Source organism: Parastagonospora nodorum, assembly GCF_000146915.1.
Source record: "Parastagonospora nodorum SN15 chromosome Unknown scaffold_26, whole genome shotgun sequence".
NCBI lineage: Eukaryota > Fungi > Ascomycota > Dothideomycetes > Pleosporales > Phaeosphaeriaceae > Parastagonospora > Parastagonospora nodorum.
In genome coordinates, this window is record NW_001884574.1 from 435,868 (window position 1) to 457,687 (window position 21,820).

At 54.5% G+C, this 21,820-nt stretch overlaps 7 protein-coding genes across 7 annotated transcripts; all 7 read right to left on the bottom strand.

The window, feature by feature from the left end:
* Positions 1-234: 234 nt before the first annotated feature.
* SNOG_13460 (hypothetical protein) lies at positions 235-7,240 on the bottom strand (the record flags this gene model as incomplete). Its single annotated transcript, XM_001803620.1, is given in 15 exon segments — positions 235-1,077; positions 1,130-2,155; positions 2,391-2,500; positions 2,671-2,815; positions 2,833-3,068; positions 3,203-3,655; positions 3,824-4,026; positions 4,196-4,611; positions 4,663-5,562; positions 5,619-5,722; positions 5,771-6,160; positions 6,190-6,582; positions 6,635-6,712; positions 6,763-6,964; positions 7,046-7,240. 15 exon segments carry the CDS (start codon positions 7,238-7,240, stop codon positions 235-237), a joined length of 5,694 nt encoding a protein of 1,897 aa, XP_001803672.1.
* Positions 7,241-7,906: 666 nt separating this feature from the next.
* Positions 7,907-9,195, bottom strand: SNOG_13461 (hypothetical protein; the record flags this gene model as incomplete). Its single annotated transcript, XM_001803621.1, has 2 exons — positions 7,907-8,801; positions 9,027-9,195. 2 exons carry the CDS (start codon positions 9,193-9,195, stop codon positions 8,329-8,331), a joined length of 642 nt encoding a protein of 213 aa, XP_001803673.1. The 3' UTR covers positions 7,907-8,328.
* Positions 9,196-11,420: 2,225 nt separating this feature from the next.
* Positions 11,421-12,328, bottom strand: SNOG_13462 (hypothetical protein; the record flags this gene model as incomplete). Its single annotated transcript, XM_001803622.1, has 2 exons — positions 11,421-11,956; positions 12,025-12,328. 2 exons carry the CDS (start codon positions 12,326-12,328, stop codon positions 11,421-11,423), a joined length of 840 nt encoding a protein of 279 aa, XP_001803674.1.
* Positions 12,329-12,412: 84 nt separating this feature from the next.
* On the bottom strand, positions 12,413-13,108 carry SNOG_13463 (hypothetical protein; the record flags this gene model as incomplete). The annotated part of the gene is made up of 4 exons (XM_001803623.1): positions 12,413-12,548; positions 12,580-12,611; positions 12,761-12,890; positions 13,014-13,108. 4 exons carry the CDS (start codon positions 13,106-13,108, stop codon positions 12,413-12,415), a joined length of 393 nt encoding a protein of 130 aa, XP_001803675.1.
* SNOG_13464 (hypothetical protein) lies at positions 12,942-14,785 on the bottom strand. The gene is made up of 3 exons (XM_001803624.1): positions 14,553-14,785; positions 14,038-14,501; positions 12,942-13,987 (listed from the first exon to the last, which is right to left on the bottom strand). Exons 1-3 carry the CDS (start codon positions 14,749-14,751, stop codon positions 13,352-13,354), a joined length of 1,299 nt encoding a protein of 432 aa, XP_001803676.1. The 5' UTR covers positions 14,752-14,785; the 3' UTR covers positions 12,942-13,351.
* A 1,154-nt stretch (positions 14,786-15,939) lies between these two features.
* On the bottom strand, positions 15,940-17,863 carry SNOG_13465 (hypothetical protein; the record flags this gene model as incomplete). Its single annotated transcript, XM_001803625.1, has 2 exons — positions 15,940-17,312; positions 17,359-17,863. The coding sequence occupies 2 exons, from the start codon at positions 17,861-17,863 to the stop codon at positions 15,940-15,942; spliced, it is 1,878 nt and encodes a 625-aa protein (XP_001803677.1).
* A 653-nt stretch (positions 17,864-18,516) lies between these two features.
* On the bottom strand, positions 18,517-21,374 carry SNOG_13466 (hypothetical protein; the record flags this gene model as incomplete). Its single annotated transcript, XM_001803626.1, has 3 exons — positions 18,517-20,031; positions 20,172-20,359; positions 20,408-21,374. The coding sequence occupies 3 exons, from the start codon at positions 21,372-21,374 to the stop codon at positions 18,517-18,519; spliced, it is 2,670 nt and encodes an 889-aa protein (XP_001803678.1).
* Positions 21,375-21,820: the final 446 nt, after the last annotated feature.

Below are 21,820 nucleotides of genomic sequence, written 5' to 3' on the forward strand. Positions count from 1 at the left end.
ATTGCTCCTACACGATGCGTATTCTCCACGCGTCAAAGACTGCCTTCTATCTACGGGAGATGACGTTTGTACTCATACTCTCGACCATTTCATCTCCCAGCCGTACATCTGCGACCCGTCATGCAAAAAGAAACACCTCGGGCTTCGATTTCGTGTGCTATGATTTCAATCATCATCGGCAAAAGCATGTGCTCATGTGTATACGAGAAGCTTTTACCAACCCATCCACCCCCCCTAAACAATCCTCAACATCTCCCCCTCCAACACCCCCTCCGCCTCACTCTCGCCCTCCATAATCCCATGGAAATACGCTTCCCCAATGATCCGCCACCCATCCCCCCTGTGCCTGAAAATAAACGGCACCCTGCACCCCGTCACCGACCCAATAATATCCCCCACCCGCGCGGCCACCGGCACCCAGCCCATCAAGCCCAACCGCGTGCACCCAAACTGGCGGCCCTGCGTCCACATACTATGGCTGCCCTCGAAATCGCGCGACTTGATCTGCGTGGCCTGTGTGGCTCTTTGATAGGTTATGTTCATGGAGAGTAGGACGAGATTTAAGGCGACGTCCCATGCAATGTTGAGACATTCGACAGCGAGGGGGAGGGTGAGGGGGAGGAAGATGGAGAGTTTGTAGCGTCTGAGACGGTAGGTGAGACACGCTGTTGCTGCCGTGAAGGCCACGGCGGAAATGCGCTTGCGCACGTGTGCGGTGCGGCGGTAGGATTGCTCCTGGGCGTGTTGCTGGCGCTGGGACTCGAGGAGTTCGCACGTGGCTACGTAGCTGGTGTCGTCTTCGGGGGCGGTGGAGAGGTTGATGGATGACCGGTTGCAGCAGAGGGTGCGCCAGAAGGCTTCGTAGAGGGTGGTGCCAGTGAAGGGGTAGGCGACGGTGTCGTCCATGAGGGTGTCCTTGGAGTCGACGAGGGAGAGGATGCGGGAGTACCAAGCGGAGGTTTCAGGAATGGATGCGAGAGTGATGATGGAGGATTGGGGGACGAGGGCGCGCGCGCCGAGGGGGGAGGGGACGATGTGGGTTATTGCGTCGAAGAGGCTGGCGCGGATGTGAAGGATCTGGGAGGGCGGTTAGGAGGTTTGATTGATGGGAGTGAAGGGGAGCTCTTACGTCTTGCCCAGACTCATCCTTTGTGAACTCCATCTCCGGCTTCTTCTGAATCACCGGGGGCTCAGAGGGGTATTGAGAGACCAGCGGCGTGTACCCACTATGCTTCAGCGCAAGCCAATCCACCACCCAGCTCGGCCTGGTGGACTCTTCTTCCTCCTCGCTGAGCGTAATGTACGACCAGAGATCCAGCACACATTCGTTTTTAGCAGTACCACCAATGGTCCCATCCAACAACATCCGACTTAACTCCGTGATGATCTCCTCATAACTCTTCGCATAATCCACAAACTCCGTCCCAATATCATCCGCCAGCCCAACCAGCGCAAAGATCTTATCCCGCGGATCCGTCGCATCAAAAGACCTCGTCGCCATGAGCAGATTCGCAATACCCCCCATGCCCTGTTCCCTCACGATCCTGAGCATCTCCAGCCGCCCCGCACACGCCAGTTTCACTCTGCCCGTGTACTGCATTTCCGGATCCGGCAGCGCCGTAGTAGCAATCTGCGTGCGTGCGTCGGTATTCGGCATGTGCATGAGGCGCGACGCCGCCTCGAGGACAGGGAAATCATCCAGCGTCGCAGCACCACACCACATGGTCGTTTTCTGCGCACAAATGAGTTCCTGCACGATCCAGATGCGGCTGAACCACGGCCTCATGAGGAAGGTGGCCAGCGCATCGAAGTCGCTATCCGCGACTTTGACGCCGATTTCCGCGTCGTGCGCGGGCGCGTCTTGGTTGGTGAAGAGCGGGATTTTGCGGCCGTATTGGTCGGTGATGGTGGCCCAGGGCTGGTTGATGATTTTGAGGAATTGGATGGCGACATCGTCGGTTGGGTGGGCGGAGCCGAGCCAGATGACTACGCATGAGGCTTTGGAGTATATTTCTTGCATCATGCGGACTTGGGAGGTGCGTTCGGAGACGTCGGATTGGTTGATGCAGAGCGCATCGACCCATAGTGGGATGGTGATGGCTCGGGAGCGGTATTCCAGAAGTGCGGCGTGCAGATTTGATGTTACGGTAATTCGCTGGGAAGAACATGTTATGGGGATCGACGGTAGAATTGGGCCCCAGACGTAGGATAGGGCTTGGTATAGAGGTAGTTCTGGGGATTCCAGGGATGTTTCTTGGAGACTGCAGATGAGTGGAGATGCCGGCTCGCCTGGTTCAACGGTAAGAAGACGGATCGTGGATCCTGGAAGTGGGTGGGGATATAATGCTGGGCCGGACATGTTGGCTTTGGTGAACAACAGAAAATCGTACTGGAGACTTCATTTTGTTCTTGATGTAGTGGGCGGTGCATGAGGCTGAGGTTCGCAGGCCGAGGCCTGAGGTGGGCTGATTCGCGGATACGAGCGTTGCCTTGCTGTCAGCTTGGCGTGGGGTAACCACATGAGGAAGTTGTTTGGTGATCAGCTATTCAATGCATGAGTATAATGGCTTCGCGCTGAAATGTACTCACCAGTAAAACATCTTGTCTTTGCGATTACGCTTTTTCCTTGAGACGACTGACAAACATAGCAAGTTCCCAGGAAAGGCATACCGAAAGCCGTCGGCGTAATCGCAGGCGCAAGAACGATATAAATGCCATTGGATATCTTGTACAACTCTAGAACTTTGAATCTTCTTGCGATCTTCCTCTTCCTCTTCCTCTTTTCCTCTACATCAACTCTCAACCCCCTCAAAACCTAAACATCATATCAACCTTCCCCTCGCCCTCTCCCTTTCCCGCCTCACCACCCTTAGGATCCCCAATCGGACTTGTCGACGCAAAGAACAGCACCTTGATCGCAATCGCAAACCCGGCATGCAACGCAAGCACCACAATCAGCAGCGCCTTGCTCGTCTTCGCCTCGGTAGTACTCAGCACGGGGTACAAGTTGCGTAGCAGGAAGAAAGCGGAGAAAGCGAGACCCAGCGCGACGAAGACGTAGTTGAGGACTATTTCAGCCATGTGTTAGCAAATCGCAAATCGGGCTCATGGGGTATCGGGATATACTCACTACTAATCGGACTCCAGCTAACCGCCGCAACCACAATCCACACCAAATTCGCATACCCATAGAGACACGCACATTCGAGCAAATTCGCGCTCTCACTGCCATACCACTTCAGCACCGCCCACAGCCCCACGGGCACAAACGCCGTATACCCATACACTAGCCCCGCGGCCCCGCTCAACAGCTTGAAATCATACTCAAACTTGCCCAGCCCCTTCTGACTCAGGTACTGGTTGATCGTGCCGGTGAGGAACAGGATGACGACGACGGTGGTCGCGATCCACACGGGCCCGTAAAGATCGGGGTTCCCCTCCAACACGTCGAGGAAGTTGGCGCGCGGGTAGATGGCAGATGTGCAGCGGCGCAGGACCTCAGCGGTGTCGACGTCGAAGGCTTGCGCGTAGAAGGAGAGCGTCCAGAGGTAGTGTTTGCGGCCGGAGGAGGGCGCCGAGGTGGTTGGGCCCGGCAGGAAGGATGTGGAGTCGGGTTGGATTTTGGGGGCGCCGCGAGCGGGCTGGGTGTCGAAGTCTGTGGGTACGAATTAGCAGGCAAGAGGTGGACGGGTCTGGTGGGATGTACTGGAGCTGTGGAATTCGAGGTCTTCTTGGAGGTCGGTGTGGCCTAGGTCGCCCTGGGTTTGTCAGTGCTGCTCTCTTGTTGCATTTACGCCGCGCATGAGTAAGCGCAAGCGTTCACGTACCTCTTGGTCGACATCAACGACAACGTCATACCCTCTGTTGGCCATGATGGTGATGTTTGGAGCTCTCGTGTGTCGAGCTTGCTGCCCTTCTGCGGCCAGATTGCGGTTGACGTCGCGCGTCGCGTCTGTGCGGCTGATCATTCGGAGCAGGCACCAGGGTCCAGCGCTTGATTGGCCACGTCTTTCAATGAAGGGCAAACTGAACATACTATGCTTGCTTCGAGCAGAGTTCCGTGCACGACGAATTTACGAATTCATAAACAGTAACTATCCATTATCGTTTCATACGGAAGTCGTCAACGGTCTATCATCTACCGGTCCCTATGACCATCTAGACAGACACCACCCATCCTTCTACACACATCTACGGCGCAGGCTCCTCCTTGGGAACAAGCGGCTCCACATTCCAGATCGCCTCAGCATACTCATCAATACACCTGTCACTGGAGAAGAAGCCCATCCTCGCCACAGTCGTGATGCACTTGCTCGTCCACTCCTCCGTGTTCTTGTAGCTCTCGTCGATGAGTCCCTGCGTCTCAATGTACGACGCAAAGTCGTCCGAGACGAGGTAGTAGTCGCCGTGCTCGACAATGCCATTGAGCAGAGCGGAGAATCGGTCGGCGTCGCCGAACATGCCCTTGCGGATGACATCGAAGACCTTGGCGAGCTGTGGGTCGAGCTGGTACTGTGAGTACAGATGAGCGTGGCGGAGGTCCTCAACGTCCTCTGCGAGGTTGCCGAAGAGGAAGATGTTCTGCTCGCCAATCTCGCGGGTGATCTCAATCTAGGAGCTGTTAGTTGCCGATCGCAAATGTTCAAAATAGAGCCGACTCACGTTTGCACCATCGCAGGTACCAATGATCAAGCCACCGTTGAGACAGAACTTCATGTTGGAAGTTCCCGACGCCTCGGTACCGGCAGTAGAGATGTGTTCGCTGATGTCGCTGGCAGGAGTAATGATCTCCGCTTTGCTGACGTTGTAGTCTGCAATGAAGACGACCTTCAGCGCATCACCAACATCGGGGTCGTTGTTCACGACATCACCAACCTTGTTGACCAGGTGGATGACAGTCTTCGCCATCCAGTATCCGGGCGCAGCCTTTCCACCAAAGATCGACACACGCGGTACGAGCTTCTTCCGCTCTTCTGGCGACATGGCCTTGATCTGGAGGTAGCGGTGGATGACACCGAAAATGTTGAGCTGCTGGCGCTTGTACTCGTGAATACGCTTGACCTGGACATCGAACAGCGCTGCTGGGTTGACTGTGACACCCTGGTGCTCCTTGATGTGCGCTGCAAGGCGTACCTTGTTGGCATACTTGATGTCGCGGAACTCCTTGCGGAATTCCTTGTCGTCAACGAATGCCTCCAGTTTGTGCAGCAGAGTCAAGTCCTTGAGGAACTCGTGTCCGCCAAGCTTGGATGCAATCAAAGCTGACAGCTTGGGGTTGGCCTGGTGCAGCCATCTTCGGGGTGTGATACCGTTGGTGACGTTGGTGAACTTGTCGGGTCCGTAGATCTTGACAAAGTCCTTGAAGATGGTGGTCTTGATCAAGTCGGAGTGCAGCTCAGCCACACCGTTGACCTTGTGCGAGCCGATCAGCGCCAGGTATGCCATGCGTACCATCTTTGGCTGCGATTCCTCGATGATCGAGACACGACCAAGCATGTCGCGGTCCTTGGGGAAATTTCGCTCAACCAGTTGGAGGAACTGGAGGTTGATCTCATATATGATCTAAAAGCGCTTTGGTCAGCACATACATTCAGAAACGATTCCAAGGGTTGACGTACCTGCAAGTGGCGCGGAAGAAGATGCTGCATGAGCGGTACAGACCACTTCTCGAGCGCTTCAGGCAGGACAGTGTGGTTGGTGTATCCAAAAGTCTTCTGGACGACTGCATCTCGTAAGCAATTGTCTATCACAACCAGAAATCGTTACGTACTGTTCCAGGCGTCATCCCACTCCAGACCCTCAATGTCAAGGAGAATCCTCATAAGCTCCGGGATGGCAAGCGTTGGGTGAGTGTCGTTGAGCTGAATGGCAACGGCGTTGGGGAACTCCTTCCAGGCCTTCTTGCCCTTCTTAAATCGGCGGACAATGTCGTACAGTGACGCAGCGCACCAGAAGTACTGCTGCTTGAGGCGGAGCTCCTTTCCACGCTCGAGATTGTCGTTGGGGTAGAGCACGGCAGAAATCGTCTCAGCACGCTGCTGATCCGCCACTGAGCTCTCATACTCGCCCGAGTTGAACTTCTGGAAGTCGAACTCGCCGCTCGCCGCTTTGCTGCCCCACAGACGGAGGTTGTTGCAGGTGCCAGTCTTGTATCCAGGGACTATATCAGTTAGCAACTTACATCCACACAATCATCCTTCGTCAACTCACCAGGCACATCAAAAGCCACCGCCTGGACAATCTCGCCGCCCTCCCACGAGCTCTGCTGCTTGCCCTCATCGTCCTGCCAGCGATTGACATGGCCGTAGAACTGCACGTCCACGACAATATCGTGGCGTTGAAACTCCCACGGGTTGAAGTCGAGCCAGTAGTCTGGCACCTCGACCTGGTATCCGTCCACAATCTCCTGCTTGAAGATTCCGTAGCGGTAGCGCAGACCGTAGCCCCAGGCCGGGTAGTTGAGCGAAGCCATCGAGTCGAGGAAACAGGCGGCCAGACGTCCGAGACCGCCGTTGCCGAGCGCGGCATCGTGCTCTTGCGAGATGACGTCTTCCATGCGGAAGCCCAGGTCGGCGAGACCCTCTGGAGGTGTGTTAGAGAAGCCAATGGCAGTGTTGAAGAAAGGGAGACTTACTGGAGGCGACATCCTTCTGCTCAACATTGAGCATAGCATTGTCGAGGGCTCGTCCCATCAAGAACTCGAGGGACAGATCTGTTCTCATTAGCTTCCACTCCTTCTATCCCAAGTCCAGTAAAACTCACAGTAAATGCGCTTCTGGTCAGCAAATGTCTGACTCTGCTGCGTCTTATTCCAGTCCAAGACCAATCGGTCTCTGAACGCCAACGCCGTACCCGCATACGCCGCGGATTCATCGCAGTTGAACAGCGAGCGTGCAAGCGTCGTCTCAATGTGTCTGACCGCCTCCTTCTCAAAGTCCTCGGGCGTGCTGAACGGCTTGGGCATCTGATCGCCATCAGTAACACATCACAAGCAACCCCACATGAAGCTACCCCGCAGTGCAAGCAGCCGCGTCGATCAACTCACAAACTTCCTCCAGGCCTCGCGCTGGGGCTCTGGGATGCTGGCTTCGACGCTCTGGATGTCGCTGGGGCCGAAACCCGTCACGGTGCGCTTGTGCTTGGGGCGAGAGAAGCTGGGGCCGACGGGGCCCTGCAGGTCGGAGATGGGGGCGCTGGTCGAGGGCCTGCGCTCGCGGGGAGCAGGAGCTGTGGCCGCCATCTTGAGCACGTCAATTGCAGAGACGCGAGAGTTGCTGAGAGAGTGACGGTGCCGCAGGGGGGAATGGCGGGGTGGAGGGGGAGGAGGAGGAGGGGGACGAAGAAGAGTAGGTAGCAGGTAGAGATGGCGACGGCGACGACGGCGGCTAGCTTATAAAAGGGTGTTTACTATCGCGCCGAAGTGTTGACAAAGGCCAATGGATGCATGCACAAGACGAGCAGTTTACAGTTTACGCTGCAGGAAGCTCAAAGGACAGTAGCGCTGGCGAGAGCCATCACGCTTCCGCATCTTCACGCCACCAAAGACGGTACAGTTTAGCGGTTATCCCAACGCGGGGAATGCACATGCTGACAGCTCCATCCCAAGTGTTGAGGGATGGATATGCAGCTTCATGCAAGCTCCCAACAGAAGTGTGCGGGAGCGACGACGAGGTGGGGTAGGCGCGACCATTTCTGTACCCCACAACACCAACGCGGAGACTCTGGGCCAATACTCTGCTGCATCGCCAGCGCGCTAGCCAGGCCTTCCGCGCGTTGAAGCGTGACTTGAGGACATGGCCAGACTGCATACGGACGGCAGGGTGACGTCGAGATGCGTTGCCCCTCCACACCTCTGCGCGGGACAAATCACGGGAAGTCAGGGCCGACTTGACGACGTGCAGCATCGAGGAATTATGTATGCATCGATATTAGTGCTACAAACAACGCGAACAACGCAAAAGCGACTTCACCGCCTCTTTGGCGATGCGTGCGGGTTCAGATGGACGCCGTCCAGAGCTGAGGGTATCATGCGAGCGAAGCAATGAAAAAAAAAGATGCTGCACTGTGTGCGTGTGCATCAGGCCACCGAAAAACCCGTGTCTATCCAGACATTGTGCCCAGTAATCCTTCCAGAACTCCAGATGACCAGATGTAGGCGCCGTATCCCGAGACGCCCAGAAACGCTTGATGAAAGCAATGCAAGAAATGCAAAGAATATGTCGTCCACTTCGTCTCATCGACTGCGGTTGATGTCGTTGTGACTCCTCCAGGATTCTGCTCGTGTGTTTCGAGCAGCAGTTCCTCCAAACGCGATCTCAATATCCCCCCTCAAGGACTCGGCTCAGGCGTCTGCACCCCAAAGCTCCAAACCGCCGCTCCAGGAAGATTAATCGAAAGCGTGCGTCTTCGATCATGTTTCTTCACCAGCGTATTCGGCCTCCTCATCTCCCCCAGCATCTTCTGCACCGCCTCGTTTTTGATCTTGAACAGTCCATAGTCCAGATCCTCTAGTATCGCCCTCTTCGCCGCTTCGATCTCGCGGACACTGAACATGCCGCAGCTCTCCTTGACCGCCCAGTGCCGTGACGAGCGCAATCGATCGACGAGAAAGCCGTGTGCTAGAGCCAGTGCTGCGAGTACAACAATATCGGAATCTACTCTCTCAAACCGCCCGCTCAACCCCTCGAGCACACACGCCGCAAAACCCACAACCTCATCCGGGCATTCTGCGCGCTGCAAAAATCCACATACGACATCGACATGCGAGCCCGGCACGCTCTTCGCCAGGTGCTGTGCGTATACTATTCATAGGCACGTCAGTCAGGGTCCGAGGGATGTAACGTGTCGGCCAGATCGCCAGGAACAGCAGGCAAAGTGGATCAACTCCATGATGTTGAGCAAGGAATGACGTGGGACCAAGATATGCAGGGGAAACGCAGCGGCCCGTGGGTCTCGCGCGAGCAACTTCCAACATTTGAGGCCGGGGCCGAGCGAGGGAATGCATGGAACATGAAGGAGAAACATACCTTGTATTTCGGACGAGGGGCTGGTCTGCGTTTGTGATGATGTCGTTGTGCTGGTGGTGTTCATGTGCGACTCCTTTGCTGGCGGAGGCGTGGGGAGGTTCGACAGCGGAATGTAGGTTGCGAAGTACTTGTCCAGCTCTTCGTCGGTCATGTCGCTGATGACAGACATTGCAGGTGAGTAGTATTCCATCGTGTTCATTCCGCGCCAAATCTTTCTCCAGGAATGCGTGTTGGTTGTGGTGTAAACAAATAGTCGTGGTCGTGATCGTAAGTCGTAGTGATTTGTGTATTCGTAGACCGTCGCAAGCAAACAACCCTCTCTTTATCAACTCTTTACTCAAACAATAGTATCCAATTCACCCGGCGGGTCCCTCCCAGCCCTATATACCTTCCCTCCTCACCCTCCGCTTCAACCAGCCTGCCCACAATTATCGAAACGGTGAAAGCGGGCGGGCTCCTCCTTGTTGCTAGGCCGGGATTATCGATAGCGCTGTTACCCCTGCCGTGCCACCCACGATCCAAGGAACCCGTCTTTTCGCCAATTATCTTGGCAGCGTCACGCTTGCTATGCGCGAAGACGATGTGTTTGAGCGGGAGAGAAAATAGAGAGGGAAGTTGGCAGTAAAGATGGGTTGCGGTGGGGATGGGATGAGGGATGTGCCTTCTATTGTGGGTAGGGGTTAGGTTTTGGTTGACTTGTTCGAGACCTCCGTACAGTGGGCGAAAGTAAAGTGCATGTATTGTATAGTAGAGTACGCAACCCACTTCAATCTCCAAATATATTCACGGTACAATACATGGCAACATTCACATCGACATCCACATCCATGATCCCGAACCACCAAAAGCTTGTGCCGCGGAACTTACGGAACCCCTGTGTCGATGGCACCATCTGCCGCCAAATTCCACACGTCCATGTTCAAGCCAAATTCAGCTTCTAAGCCTCAAGCGAAGCGGAACAAAACAGTTCGCAATGTCCAAGGTTCAGTTACCCTGCAGTAGCCTCGGGCACACACGATCTATCCTTCACCGCCAGTATTCCCGTTCACGAAAGCAGGCGGGTGTTCGGCTCTCGCGTACTTCCGAAGTTGCTAGCATCTAGGACTTGGCCACTGCCTGATCAGCTATTCACTCGTATCCTTTCCCGCTGTGGATAAAAAACGCGCCCCGAGTACTTTTTTCTTCGCCATGGTGGTGCAATGTCGTATTGTCTATCCACACGACAGAGGTCTATTTTCTGCCATGCTTCCGAGGTGTGGTTCTGTGCACGGCATATGGGGCTGATGTGGATACTTTGCTGATGCGTGGAATATTGGAAGAACGTGCCGTGCGGATACAGCATATCGCCGAGAGGGACGTTCGCACCTGAACCGACACTGTGCATGCAGAAAATTGTCCGAGGTCCCTATTATCTGGGTGCGTGACGAGAATAGCAACGCGATCGGAAAGGGAAAGGAGAGCCATTAAACACCAAACACATGCACCCGAGGAGCGTCCGACGTGCGAACGTGCAGAACTACGAGAATAGCACAGCTCTGTTTGAACGAGGCTGCGATGCGCTGGACACACCGTCGATGTAATGCAAGAATATGTCGGAATTCCCACGTCTCTGCTTTCATCGTGTGACGCATGTTGAGGTCCCGAATGGTAGGTAGGTATGTATACACCTATTAGGAGAACCCGTACTCGGTACATCTTCACGCTCCACATCGCACTGCCCCTACGTCTGTGAATTTACTTCCACCGAACCATCCATCACTACGACTTGAATCTCCCAGAAAAACACCACCTGATTTACAGCGACTCGTGAATTTTCATCACTCATCTCCTCTTCAAGCCCGCCCAAGTTTCCAATAAGGTATGAAAGCCACGATGCCATCTCGATCTCGTCCAAAAAGCCACATCCGCCCACCGGGTGAACACAGGTCTGTGCTTGAGTAAGTCGTAAAGTTTGTGTGGACATTGCGAAGGCGGGAGACGGGAGAGTGCGGCTGAATCGTCAACACCACTCAATGATTACACACATCAATCTTCGTATCGAGGTAGTAACGAAAATATGATATCAAATTTGCTCCACACCACACAGCTAGAAAAACGATTCCCATCATCCAAGTAAGATAGACAAAAGTCCTCCTCGGTCGGTGATACCAACTGCTTCACTTCCATCCATCGTCCACCCTTTCTGCGTCTCTTGTTTTCATTTCGTACCACTTTCCCCTCCGCGATTCCTTACAGTAGGATATTTATTCGAAACCCTTCCATCACACACGCTTCCAGCATCCTCATGACTGCCATAACGTCGTCAAGATTCATACCCCAGGATCCCCAACAGCAAATTCACCTATTCGCCGCTGGAGACAGGTTTGGTGGACAAGTCGTAAACATTCTCGAGGCTTACTGCGCCTTCTTGGGCGCGCCCTGCTGGCCACCAACATACTTGCGAATGTCAGTCGCATCACCCGCCTGGCGGATGATACCCTTGAACGTGCCCCACGCATTGCGGGCCGCGGGGGGTGTGCTCTGGTTAGCCAGCTGCGCATCAATGCGTGCAGTCAGCGAGTGAATCGCCTCCTGGACGAAGCTGCTCTGCGCGACGCGGGCGCGGAAGAAGACGGTGTAGACGCCGAGCAGGATCCAGCTGCCCTTCTGGAAGAGCAGCGCGGAGCCGACGACGCGGAACCAGAGCGCGATCTCGAGCAGGGCGACAAGCGTCATGCTGCCATCGTAGTACTCCTTAACGAACTTGCCAATGGCCTCAGAGGCGCCCGACGCTGGGGGCTTGGAGCCAGCGGCGGCGGAGGCGGGAGGTGGCTGGATGGTAGGCAGCAGGTTGGAGCGCACGTAAGTAGCGACGTGGAAGACGGAGTAGACCGCAAAGGGCGTGACGGCAAGCGGGATCTGGCGGGAGAAGAGCCAGATAAGTGCCATGACTGCAGATAGCGTTAGCCTATGTTGCTGCGGGGGGATCAAGCTACGTAAGCCTGGGAGAACAACATACCCAGGTACTGCACATTCTCGTCGGTTGCGAGAGTCAGGATTCCGCCCTGCTTGCCGGTCCTCATGCGTGCGCGGTATGCCTTGTAGACGACAATACCATATGTGACGCACGCGGAGAGGAAGGCGACGCGGTAGGAGAAGCTAGCCCATCTCGAATAGTAGTTGAAGGTGATGTAGCTCAGGCTGTAACGCAGAGTAGCGAGCAGGAGTGTCACGTGTCCGGCAAACCACGCAAACTGCAGTGTTTGCGCGAGAGCGGCGAGGCGCTGTCCCAGCGGGAGGTTGGCTGGCGGTGGAGGGGCCATTGTGTGAATTCGCGGCTGTCGTGTGGGCTACGTAATTGGTAGCTTGGAATGGTCAGCGGGACTCAATGTGCGGCGATACAGCGCTCAATGGGCTGAGGTTGAGGTTCTCGAGCTGTCCTGACTTGATTGCAGCCTTGTGGAGAGGTCGAGGTGCAATCTGTCAAGAGCGGTGGCTGGGACCTGGTCGTGGTCGGCCGGCACTCGGGACCCGCTCATGATGCTGCAGAACGTGACAGAAGCTTCCTACTTACAGATTGGGGTAAAGAGTCCGAGTACAGCGGAACTTTCACGATACAGCGATCAACTTTTGGGGAGGAGAGAGTGCAAAGGCGAAGACAGGTCGTGTCTTTGAAGTGGGCAGGAAGCGGGCACGTAAACCAGAAATTCGGGCGTTTGGGTGGTGACGAAATGCCTTGACGCTGACGCACCTACCACTAGCCTTCCACGCTTTTGCGGCACCCTGGCGATCGCATCAGCCTCGACGACAGGGCGGCCATGCGAGCGCCATGTCTGTTTTCGCAGAGGCGTGGTTTGGGGAAGCATGGTCACGTCATGTTTGTTTCTAGTTTCATGTGTAGTTTCACGCAACCCATCTCGTCACATGTCAAAAAGCCATCCGTTGCCCACAAATGAAATTCGCTACTAGGATAATGTGTAGAATACATGTAAAGAAGCTGTCCCTCACATTCTCCCCTCCGCCCTCTGAAGAACAGCTGCCCAGCTACTAAATAATAAGAAAGCGAAGAGAAGTAAGGGAAACCCGCAAGAGAGCGCAAACATGTTGGTATCAATCAACGACCCGGACAACTGACCAAGAGATGACATCGTCGTGCTTCATCCCCAAGAGCTGACCGCTTAGGAGTATGCTTTTTGTCGATAGCACCCAGTGATATCGTCAAGAGGCATTATATTAAACAAGGTCTGGTAAGAGGGAGATGAGAAGGGTGAAGAGGCTCGTGTGCTGCTTGACCTGTGCGACACGCGTGGCGACGAGGTGCAAGCCGACTGCTAGGCCGCCGGTGCTTAGCGGAGGGAGAAACCCTTCCTCTTGCCCTTCTCTTCTATCGGCCGCCCTGACTCGATGCGGGACTTCTTCTCTTCCAGCTCCATGCGCTGGCGGTCGAGTTGGTCCTTCATCTCCTTGTGGCGGGCGTACAGCTCCTCTTCGCTCTGTCGCAGCTTGCTCTCCTTCTCCTGCACCTTCTGCTGGAACACCATCTTCATTTCCATCTCCATCTTCTGGAGCTTCTGTTCGTGCAGCGAGCGCTCCTCTTCCTGCTTGACCGCCGGGTTGACCTCCTTGAAGACGGTCGAGTCTTGCTGGACACCCATGGAAGTGAGCTTCTCAGATCGGTAGTTCTCGTAGAGCGCATTGTTGGTGTTCTCCTTGAGCTCCTCCATGTGGGTGCGGATAAGCATTTGTCGTAGCTTGACGAAGTCGCAGTGCTCCTCGTTGTCGACCTCAACAACACCCCATGGAAGCTGTCGGCCCCTAACCTTGCGGCCATCTGGGGTGGTCACCTCGGTATTGGATCCAACAACGGCGAAGGGGACCTTGCTCATGATCTCCTGGTTCTCGGCAATGGTCTCCTCGTCGTCAAGCTCGTAGCGGGGGCCCTCGAAGATCTGGATTTTGTGGTACGCAATATCGGCAAGGATCTAGGCATTGTCAGTTGGTGCCCTCGGGTGATGATTGTGAATGTACTTACCCTCTTCTTGTAGTTGTCCAGGTCATCATCAGTGACGGTATCGGCCTTGGCGATGACGGGAATCAGATTGACCTTGGTGTGGAGCTTCTTCATAACCTCAATGTCGAGGGGCTTCAGGGAGTGGCCAGTGGGCTGGATGAAGTAGACAACAGCGTGGATGCGGTTGTCGACAACGTTCATGCGGTTGACCTTGTTCTCGGCCTCGAGGTAGGCATCGAATCGCTGCTCAATGTTCTTGACAATGGGATCCCAGGACTCATCGTTGTTGATGAAGTCGCCGAAACCGGGAGTGTCGACAACGGTCAACCGCAGACGGACGCCGTTCTCCTCAATGTCGGCGCTGATGGACTGTACGGACACGGTCTTGGAGATGTCGAGGGACGGGGGCTTGCGCTCCTTGGGCGGGTATAGCGAGGTGTTGAAAAGAGTGTTTACTAGGGTAGACTTTCCGAGGCCAGACTCGCCTGCGTGCTATGTTAGTCTGCTGCCGCTCTCCCAGCAGGGATGACACGTACCGACAACCATGACGTTGAAGTTGAAACCCTTGCGCACACTTTTGCGGTGCCATTGATTTGGCAGATTCGCGAATCCAACGTAGCCGGTGAGCTTCCGGCGCACGATGTTCATGTCGTTGGCCATGGCGGCTGCAGCCTTGGGGTTCTTCGCGGACACGGTCTGGGGGGCTTGTGGCTGGCCGTTGGACCTCTCGTCCATGTCGAATGGGCCGCTCGAAGAGGTGGGAGGCGATGGGGAGGCACGCGTAGGGGCAACGGGGGATGCGAGATTCGCTTCTGTGGGTGTTGTTAGCCCCTGCCGCAAGAAATATCAACAGCCGGCGGCGAACGCGGCAGTGGCAGCCATTGCGCTGCAACGTGATGCACCCAGCTGCCGCATCATTGTACCCAGCCGCAAAATATGCCCGGCACCGCTAGCTCCGTGCCACGATGCCTGGCCGGGAATGAGGTTGGGAGAGCTCCTTACCCATGGTGTGAATAGGACCGCGTGTGCAGACAAAGTGTCGTCAAGTGAGAGACTCCTGCAGGTTGAGTGCAATGTCAGCGGACGTGTCCAATTGGCGATGTTGCTGACCGTGGTGGCCGCGAAACAATATATTAAGCAGCGACGCGACCCCAAGCAAGAACCTGGAGAAATAGTGAAACGCGGCGTCAGGAGAGTTTGGCGTACCAGGCAGCGGTAGGTATGCTGTCGAGTGATGGATGCACTCAAAGCAATGGGGCGAGGAGATGCAGAGGGTGCAAGTGATAATGGCGTGGTGTTGGGTGGAGAGAGCGAAGCTGGGAAGGAAGTCGTGGTGCGCTTCGTCTTGCTGGAGGAAAGGGGTCCGCGCAGGGATTGGAGAGCAACGTCGAAGAAATGGGCGCTAGACCGAAAACTCCCCGCCTTGACCTCAGCGCGCAGACATGTGTGATTACTTGTGGGAATTGATGTGCATTCACTCGAGAGGAGGCGAGTTGGCGGCGGATGCAATTGACAGGTTGCAGCTGCGTTGGAGGAGGTTTCTGTGCTCTGCTGCTGTACCCGCAAGGCAGTCGCGTACTGTGCTGTTGCGCTCCCCCAAAGAGGATTTCGTCACGTGTGACAGCGCTCGGTAATTACACGTATGGGCAGTAAGGCACGAGCAAGCACTTTATGTCTACCAAGTCGTTTCAAGCGCTGTAGAATTGATCTGTCGTAAACCTGCAGGGAACATCTCACACGTCTGTCAAGTGTGGCCCCGTAGACGGCGTATGCGACACAGTGGGTCATCGATTCTGTAAAGCCTATCCAATCACAACGCTCCCAGCCATGTACTCCAACGATATCTATCCAGCCCGAGACGCCTATGCAATGCAGTCCAAAAGGGTATTGTGCGCAAAATCCAAATCAACGCCGCAGTCGCTACTATGCAAAGCTGGACAATGCCTTGACCAACTCGCTCTTGTCGTACTTGACATACTTGCCCTTACCCTTATCAATCTCGCGGTACCGGTCGTAGAAGCGGATGTACAGCGGCTCGATGATGTTCTGTACTTCCTTGCTCAGCTGATTGCGCACTTCGGGCTCCATGGCGTAACCCTTGTGGCTCGCGACCAGCGTGTCGAAGCTCGTGTTGAAGTTCTTGAACTTCTCCTTGATCGCGTCCTTGTCCTTCGAGCCGAGAGCCTTGACAATGGCTGCCGAGTCCAGGCCGCCAGACTGTGGTCGTTCCTTGCTACGGTTCGTGTACTGCACATCAAGCAGATGTCCGGATGGCTCGCGCCAAGCCTCGAGGTACATTGCCGTGCCCTGCTTGCGCCAGTCAACCATCTTTTTGGAATTGATGTCCAAGAGGGGCGCCAGCTCTGAAGAGCGGATCATGCGTATGACGATCGCGACGTTGTTCGCGATGAAGATGCCCTGCAGGTTCTTGCCCTTGAGCAGCGCCCTAGCCTTTGCGGCAAGATTTGACAGCAGCGTGTCGATGGTGTCAGCTGCATACTGCCCGAACAGTTTTATAGAATCCGGGCCAACATCCAAAGTAGTCGACGAGTTGCTCGCCGAGCCAGCATTCCAGCCTCCTTCTCCGAGTGATGCCAGTATCGACGACAGTGGCTCCAGGTAGTTAGTCATCTCCTGCAGACGTCGCATTGTTTCCGTAGTAATTGGCACCGCTCCGCCATCGATCGGCAATGCGATCAGACTCTGTGTCTTGCTTCTCACATCGTCGAGGAGTTTGCCCATAGACATCTTCGACGTTTCCCGCACCGGCTTGACGCTGTCGTAGATTTGCCCCTTGAGAGCTCCTGTCGTGTCCTGCAGTCGAATAGATAGGCGCCTAACCATGCCACAGATCTCGTATCCCAAGAAGCAGTCAGTCAGCAAGTTCTTCTGAATGTGCCCGTTCAGCTCACGCAGGGTCTTGCTGAACTCGCCCAACGGTTCCTGGCAGGTCGCCTCACAGACGGAGCTCCATTCCTCCCGCGGGAAGATGTTCGTGATGTTATCGTACTCTGCCACGAAGATACCCTCAATCGCTGCGACGTACGTGCCGATGCCATTCGTGCCCTTCTTGTACAGCGCATCGGCCTGCAGTTTCCTTGCCGTGCTAATGGACGCTTGTGCGAGGCTGGCGAGAGAGCTTTCGAGGTATCCGCCGCGGACATCTGCATATATCCGCTGAGTCGGTGTCTGCGAGACGTCTGTTTGCGATAGCTGGCCGAATGACTTGGAGATGTGGGCGTTGATTGCGCGCAGGGTCGAGAGCTTCTCTGGGGCAACGAGAGGGAAAGGGTTGTCTGTAGCATGTTAGACTATAACTTCAAGCTCTGTAAGACAACGCACTCTTAGCAACATATTCCAGCGGCTGCACCTTCTCGCGAGAGCAGTCGTTCAGTATGCCTCGGAACACATCCTCCAGCTGCTTGTTGCCCAGCTTGAGGAGCCCAGCGAGCTGCGCCACAGCCTTCTCGTTGGATCGGAGATTGGTGCGCTTGAGGTCTGTGAGCGCAATTGCAGTGCGGTCCAGCGAAGCAATGTAGTCGCGGAGGTCTCCTCTGCCAGGCCCCGCGCGAATAACGCGTTCCTCGCGATCCGTCTGCTCGCGCGGGGCTCTAAGCCTCTCGATTGCCTCGATGACCCTGTCAATGTTCGTATTGGCGATCTGCAGCTTCTGGGTGTTGCCGTATATCGGGCTGATCGCCTCCTGGACTGCCTTCCCGCTGGCATCCAGTCTGTTGACGCTGGCCTGGATCTTTTTCGTGAGCGTCTTCATCTTGTCCATGTTTGCGAACAAGACTTCGACCTCGGCGCTCTCCTCCGCGAGCGCGGCTTTGCGTGGGGCGACCATGGTAGCTACCCCGGGGGGTTGACGAGGGGAAAGAACGCAGCGCCTCAGTCGGCGGTGGCGGGCGCGGCGGTAGTAATAGTACAACGGGGGGTTGGGGATAATTATACAATGCGACCAAGAAGTGAAGCTAGGGGCATAGTAGCGACGGCCGCAGCACAGGTTAGCTGGTGTAAGAGGTTTGGCGTGGGGATGCTTGCGGAGAGCTGGACCGTGGTAGCGCAGCTATGACGACCAGGGTCTTGCTGCCTCAGCCGCCGAACCCCTTCACATGTTCACCACATCGCGAAGAGATGATTCTGCAGCACGCATAATTCAACTGAGTAGTTCAATACATTTTCTTCCTGTTTTCATGTACCAAACATGCCCCAGTCTGATACTTGCTCTCCCATGTTGTCCACTTTCCATGCCCCTTGCCAGTCTGTAAGAGAATGAAAATTGTGCGCAAATCAATCCTGATGTCGCTTGAATATCATAAATGCAACCCCGTTCAATCAGTAATGTGAGGTATCGATGACTCGGAGAATGCTCATCTGTTTACCACTTTGGTAGGAAGCATGAAAAATGAAGAAACCCGTGCCGTGGAGAAATGAAATAAGGAACAGATGGAATAAGCCATGGAAGATTATCAGGCCCAGTGAAGACCTGTAAATTACTCATTGAGATTTCAGCGGATACTGATTGGCCAAGAAATGATGCCATCCAAGATTCTGCACAATCGGGACCGAAGGCACGTCTTCAGGCGCAGGCTCCGTAGGATCGAAGTGGCTGGGCTCCGCAAACGTGGGCTCTACGCCAGAGTCTTCAGTCGGCTCGAGTTTGATCTTCTTCACAGGTGCTTCGAGCCCGAGATTTGCGAACTCTTCCTGGACCTCATCGAGACTGTCGTCGAATTGTTCTAGCAGCTCCTTCAGTTCAGCTCGAGCTTCCTGGTGCTCTTTGCTCATGAAGTCGGCATCAGTGAGGAGGTCTTTAGCAGTCTGGCAGAATTCTTCGAGCTGTTCAATGACACTGTCGATAAATGCCGTGCAGTTCTGGGTCCAGAGCTCGCGCTGTCGGCTCATGAGCTTCTCTTTCAAGGCGTCAATCAAGGGCTCGATCTTTTGCTCGTCTTCCTCAAGTCGTACATAGTGCTTCTTGGGCTTGAGCATAGAGTCCTTTAGCACCTTTTTCTGGCGCTTGTAAATGCCTCTTCCGCCTTGGACAAATCGCTCATCCAACGCGCGCTCGTAACTTGGTTTCATGGCCTTTGCAATGGGACATTCTATGTCCATCTCAGTTGTGAAGTGTAGGTGGTTCTCGTCAAGACTGCTGTTGAGTTTGTTGAGTAGCGTGTCGTATGACGCTTCAATCTCACCCTCTGCTTCCTCAAGTGCATCTGCAGCTGCGTCTTTGAGCTCTGGAGTCGAATTGCAAATGTTGATGTCCCTAAAAGTAGCCGAGACCAGTTCTTTGACCAACTGCAAGAGACTTCCAGCAAGGCCGTCCGTTGCTTCCGTCATCTTATTAGCCCAGTCATTGATGATCGCCTCGATTGTCGAAAGCACATCCTCGTTGAGATTGCGGTCGACGTAGACACCAGCGACTGGAATGCCATTCTCTCGCAGCATCTTTCTCCATCCAGTGTACATTATTTTTGGGTCTCTCCAAAGTTTGTCAAACAACTCCTTGATCTTGTCGACTATTTTTGGCTCATCTTCGCAGGACCATGGGGCAGATATGGTCTGCTCTAAGAGACTCGGAACAAGCTCTCGAAGTCGGATCGCTAGGCACGGAATCTTTGCTGATAAATCTTCGCGCATTTTGGCATAATGCTCATCTTCAGTATGTTTTGTGAGCACTCGCAAAGCCCTAGCGCGCCATGCAGGGAGGACTTTGGTGACATGGTTGTGATAATTCCGTAAATTCGTATCGGCTGGTGCACGCAGAAAGTGGCGTACTATGGCGGGTATACCAGTGCCTTCGGGATCGAGGTAGGGATCTTGTTTGCGCGACCGGTTCTTCCACTCCAAAGCTGATTCAGCAGATGCCGCAAAGAAAGCAATGTCTTTGCCTTGCAATTGTTCCTCTACTAGTCGTTTCTCGCGTTGTACGTAAGCAACAAAAATCTCTCTGAGTAGCTCGTCAGGGATTTCGGACCCTGATTCATCGTCAATGTCCTCGCTTTCGCACTGACACAAGCGCTCGTAAAGGCTTGGGAAGGGTTCTTCCTCTATGTTGGAAATTTGATCGATCATCGTGCGTTCGTTTATAAGTGTCTTGCAAGAATGTTAGCTGCATTCTAGCATTGCGGAGGAAGTGAGGAACATACGTCTATTTTGTTCATGACCAGAATCGTTGTGCCACCACCTTTCTTCATGTGGACGGACTTGGCAATTTCCTTGTTCAAAGCTTTATTGGTCCGAATGCGCGAAGACACCGCCACAATCAGCTCTAGGTCGGCTTTCCAACGGTATCGGTTGATGTGCGCCGCGCGCAACTGATTAGTGTCTCCGAAACCTGGAATGTTTAGCGTTGTTGTTTGCAAGGAAGGAGGACAAGTAATACCTGGAAGGTCGTAGAAGCACATGCCATAACGAAGAAGGATGTGACCAGTCGCAATGGTGACGAGCTTCACGAAGGGCCAAAGTCTCTTCACAAGGTTTCTTTTCTCTCTGAGATCTCGGTCTTGAACTGCTGAAAATTGTGAAAGATTGTCTCGAACTCGAAGATCTGCGTCTAGTTCACGGAAGCGAATTTGCACCGCTTCGACACAGAGGGTCTCAAAATCGCCGAGGCGTATGTCTGATCTGTAGAGTCGCTCTTCTAGCCTCTGTTTCGCGCGTCTGTCTCGTTCTGTGTTGAAGATGACCTCGAAGAATTCTTGTGCAGTCGACGCAGCATCATCTAGCTTGAGTGCTTTTCGACCCTGTGATTTTGACCTGGTTGGCTCCTCTTCGTCAGCTGTTGATGGGTCAAGCTCATCTTCGTCGTCAGAGCTTTCCTGGATATCTTCTCCGTCACCGGGATTGTCATCCAGGTTATGGTCGAAGCCAGGGTGCAGGTCTGTCCAGCGACGGATTTGTTCTTGAATGTGCGCCAAGATTTCCTCCAAAGTCATCCATTCGATGGTCATGTCGCTCTCTCGGGTGTTGTCGGCTGCTCCTTTCTTATGGACCATGGCTGTCGGGACTGCGGTACAAGATTTCGTGTCGCCTGAACTGTCCAAGAGCCTGCGTCCGCCCATCAGCACAGTGAGTAACGTGCTCTTACCAGCGGCTTGGTCTCCCAGCACTGCCATGCGACACTTCTCCAAATCTGGCAGCCTTTTGGCCTCCTCGGCCGCCTCTAGAAGGGCGTTGATACCGGAATCGCCTGGGGCATATTTCTCGAGCCTTATGATTATTTCATCGAGCATCTCATTCACCAGATCGGTGATGACTTGGTAGTTCACTTTGTACCAAGGAATATCTGGGAACTGCTCGCTGGCGCTCGGATTGTACACCGGCTTAAACTTCCGCTTTCTAGATGACATGGTGCCTTGACCTGTAGCTTGGCTGTAGCTAGGTGGGTCCGAGGGAGATCGTGGAGGCATGGTCTAGACGGTGGTGCGAGTGTCTGCCGACCAAGAGGAATGGAAGCTGAAAAGGCAAGAAGTGTGGGAGATACGTGAGATCGTCGTGAGGGAGTAGTGGTGTGCAGGAGGAATGTAGGACTAGCAGCAGACGGTATCGATGATATCTATAGAGACGGCTGCTAAGGTGAGATGCTCCGCGGCTGGTGTGAACAGGTGAGAGAGGTTATTAACACCGCGCGGAACAGGTGCCACAATAGCAGCCACTTCCAACGTAGTGAGAGAGTAAATGATGGCATTTTCGCCCAATTTCGCGGCGTGTCAGCACCATTCACAGCATATTGACCTTACCGTCGAAGTCTGGGGGGTCAAACGATGAGAATATAAGTGAAATACGGAAGACGGTA

Coding starts and splice junctions, on each gene's coding strand:
- SNOG_13464 (XM_001803624.1), bottom strand. CDS start 14,751: ATGGACGAGAGGTCCAACGGCCAGCCACAAGCCCCCCAGACCGTGTCC. Junction 14,502..14,552: donor CTTCAACGTCATGGTTGTCG/GTACGTGTCATC, acceptor CATAGCACGCAG/GCGAGTCTGGCCTCGGAAAG. Junction 13,988..14,037: donor TGGACAACTACAAGAAGAGG/GTAAGTACATTC, acceptor GACAATGCCTAG/ATCCTTGCCGATATTGCGTA.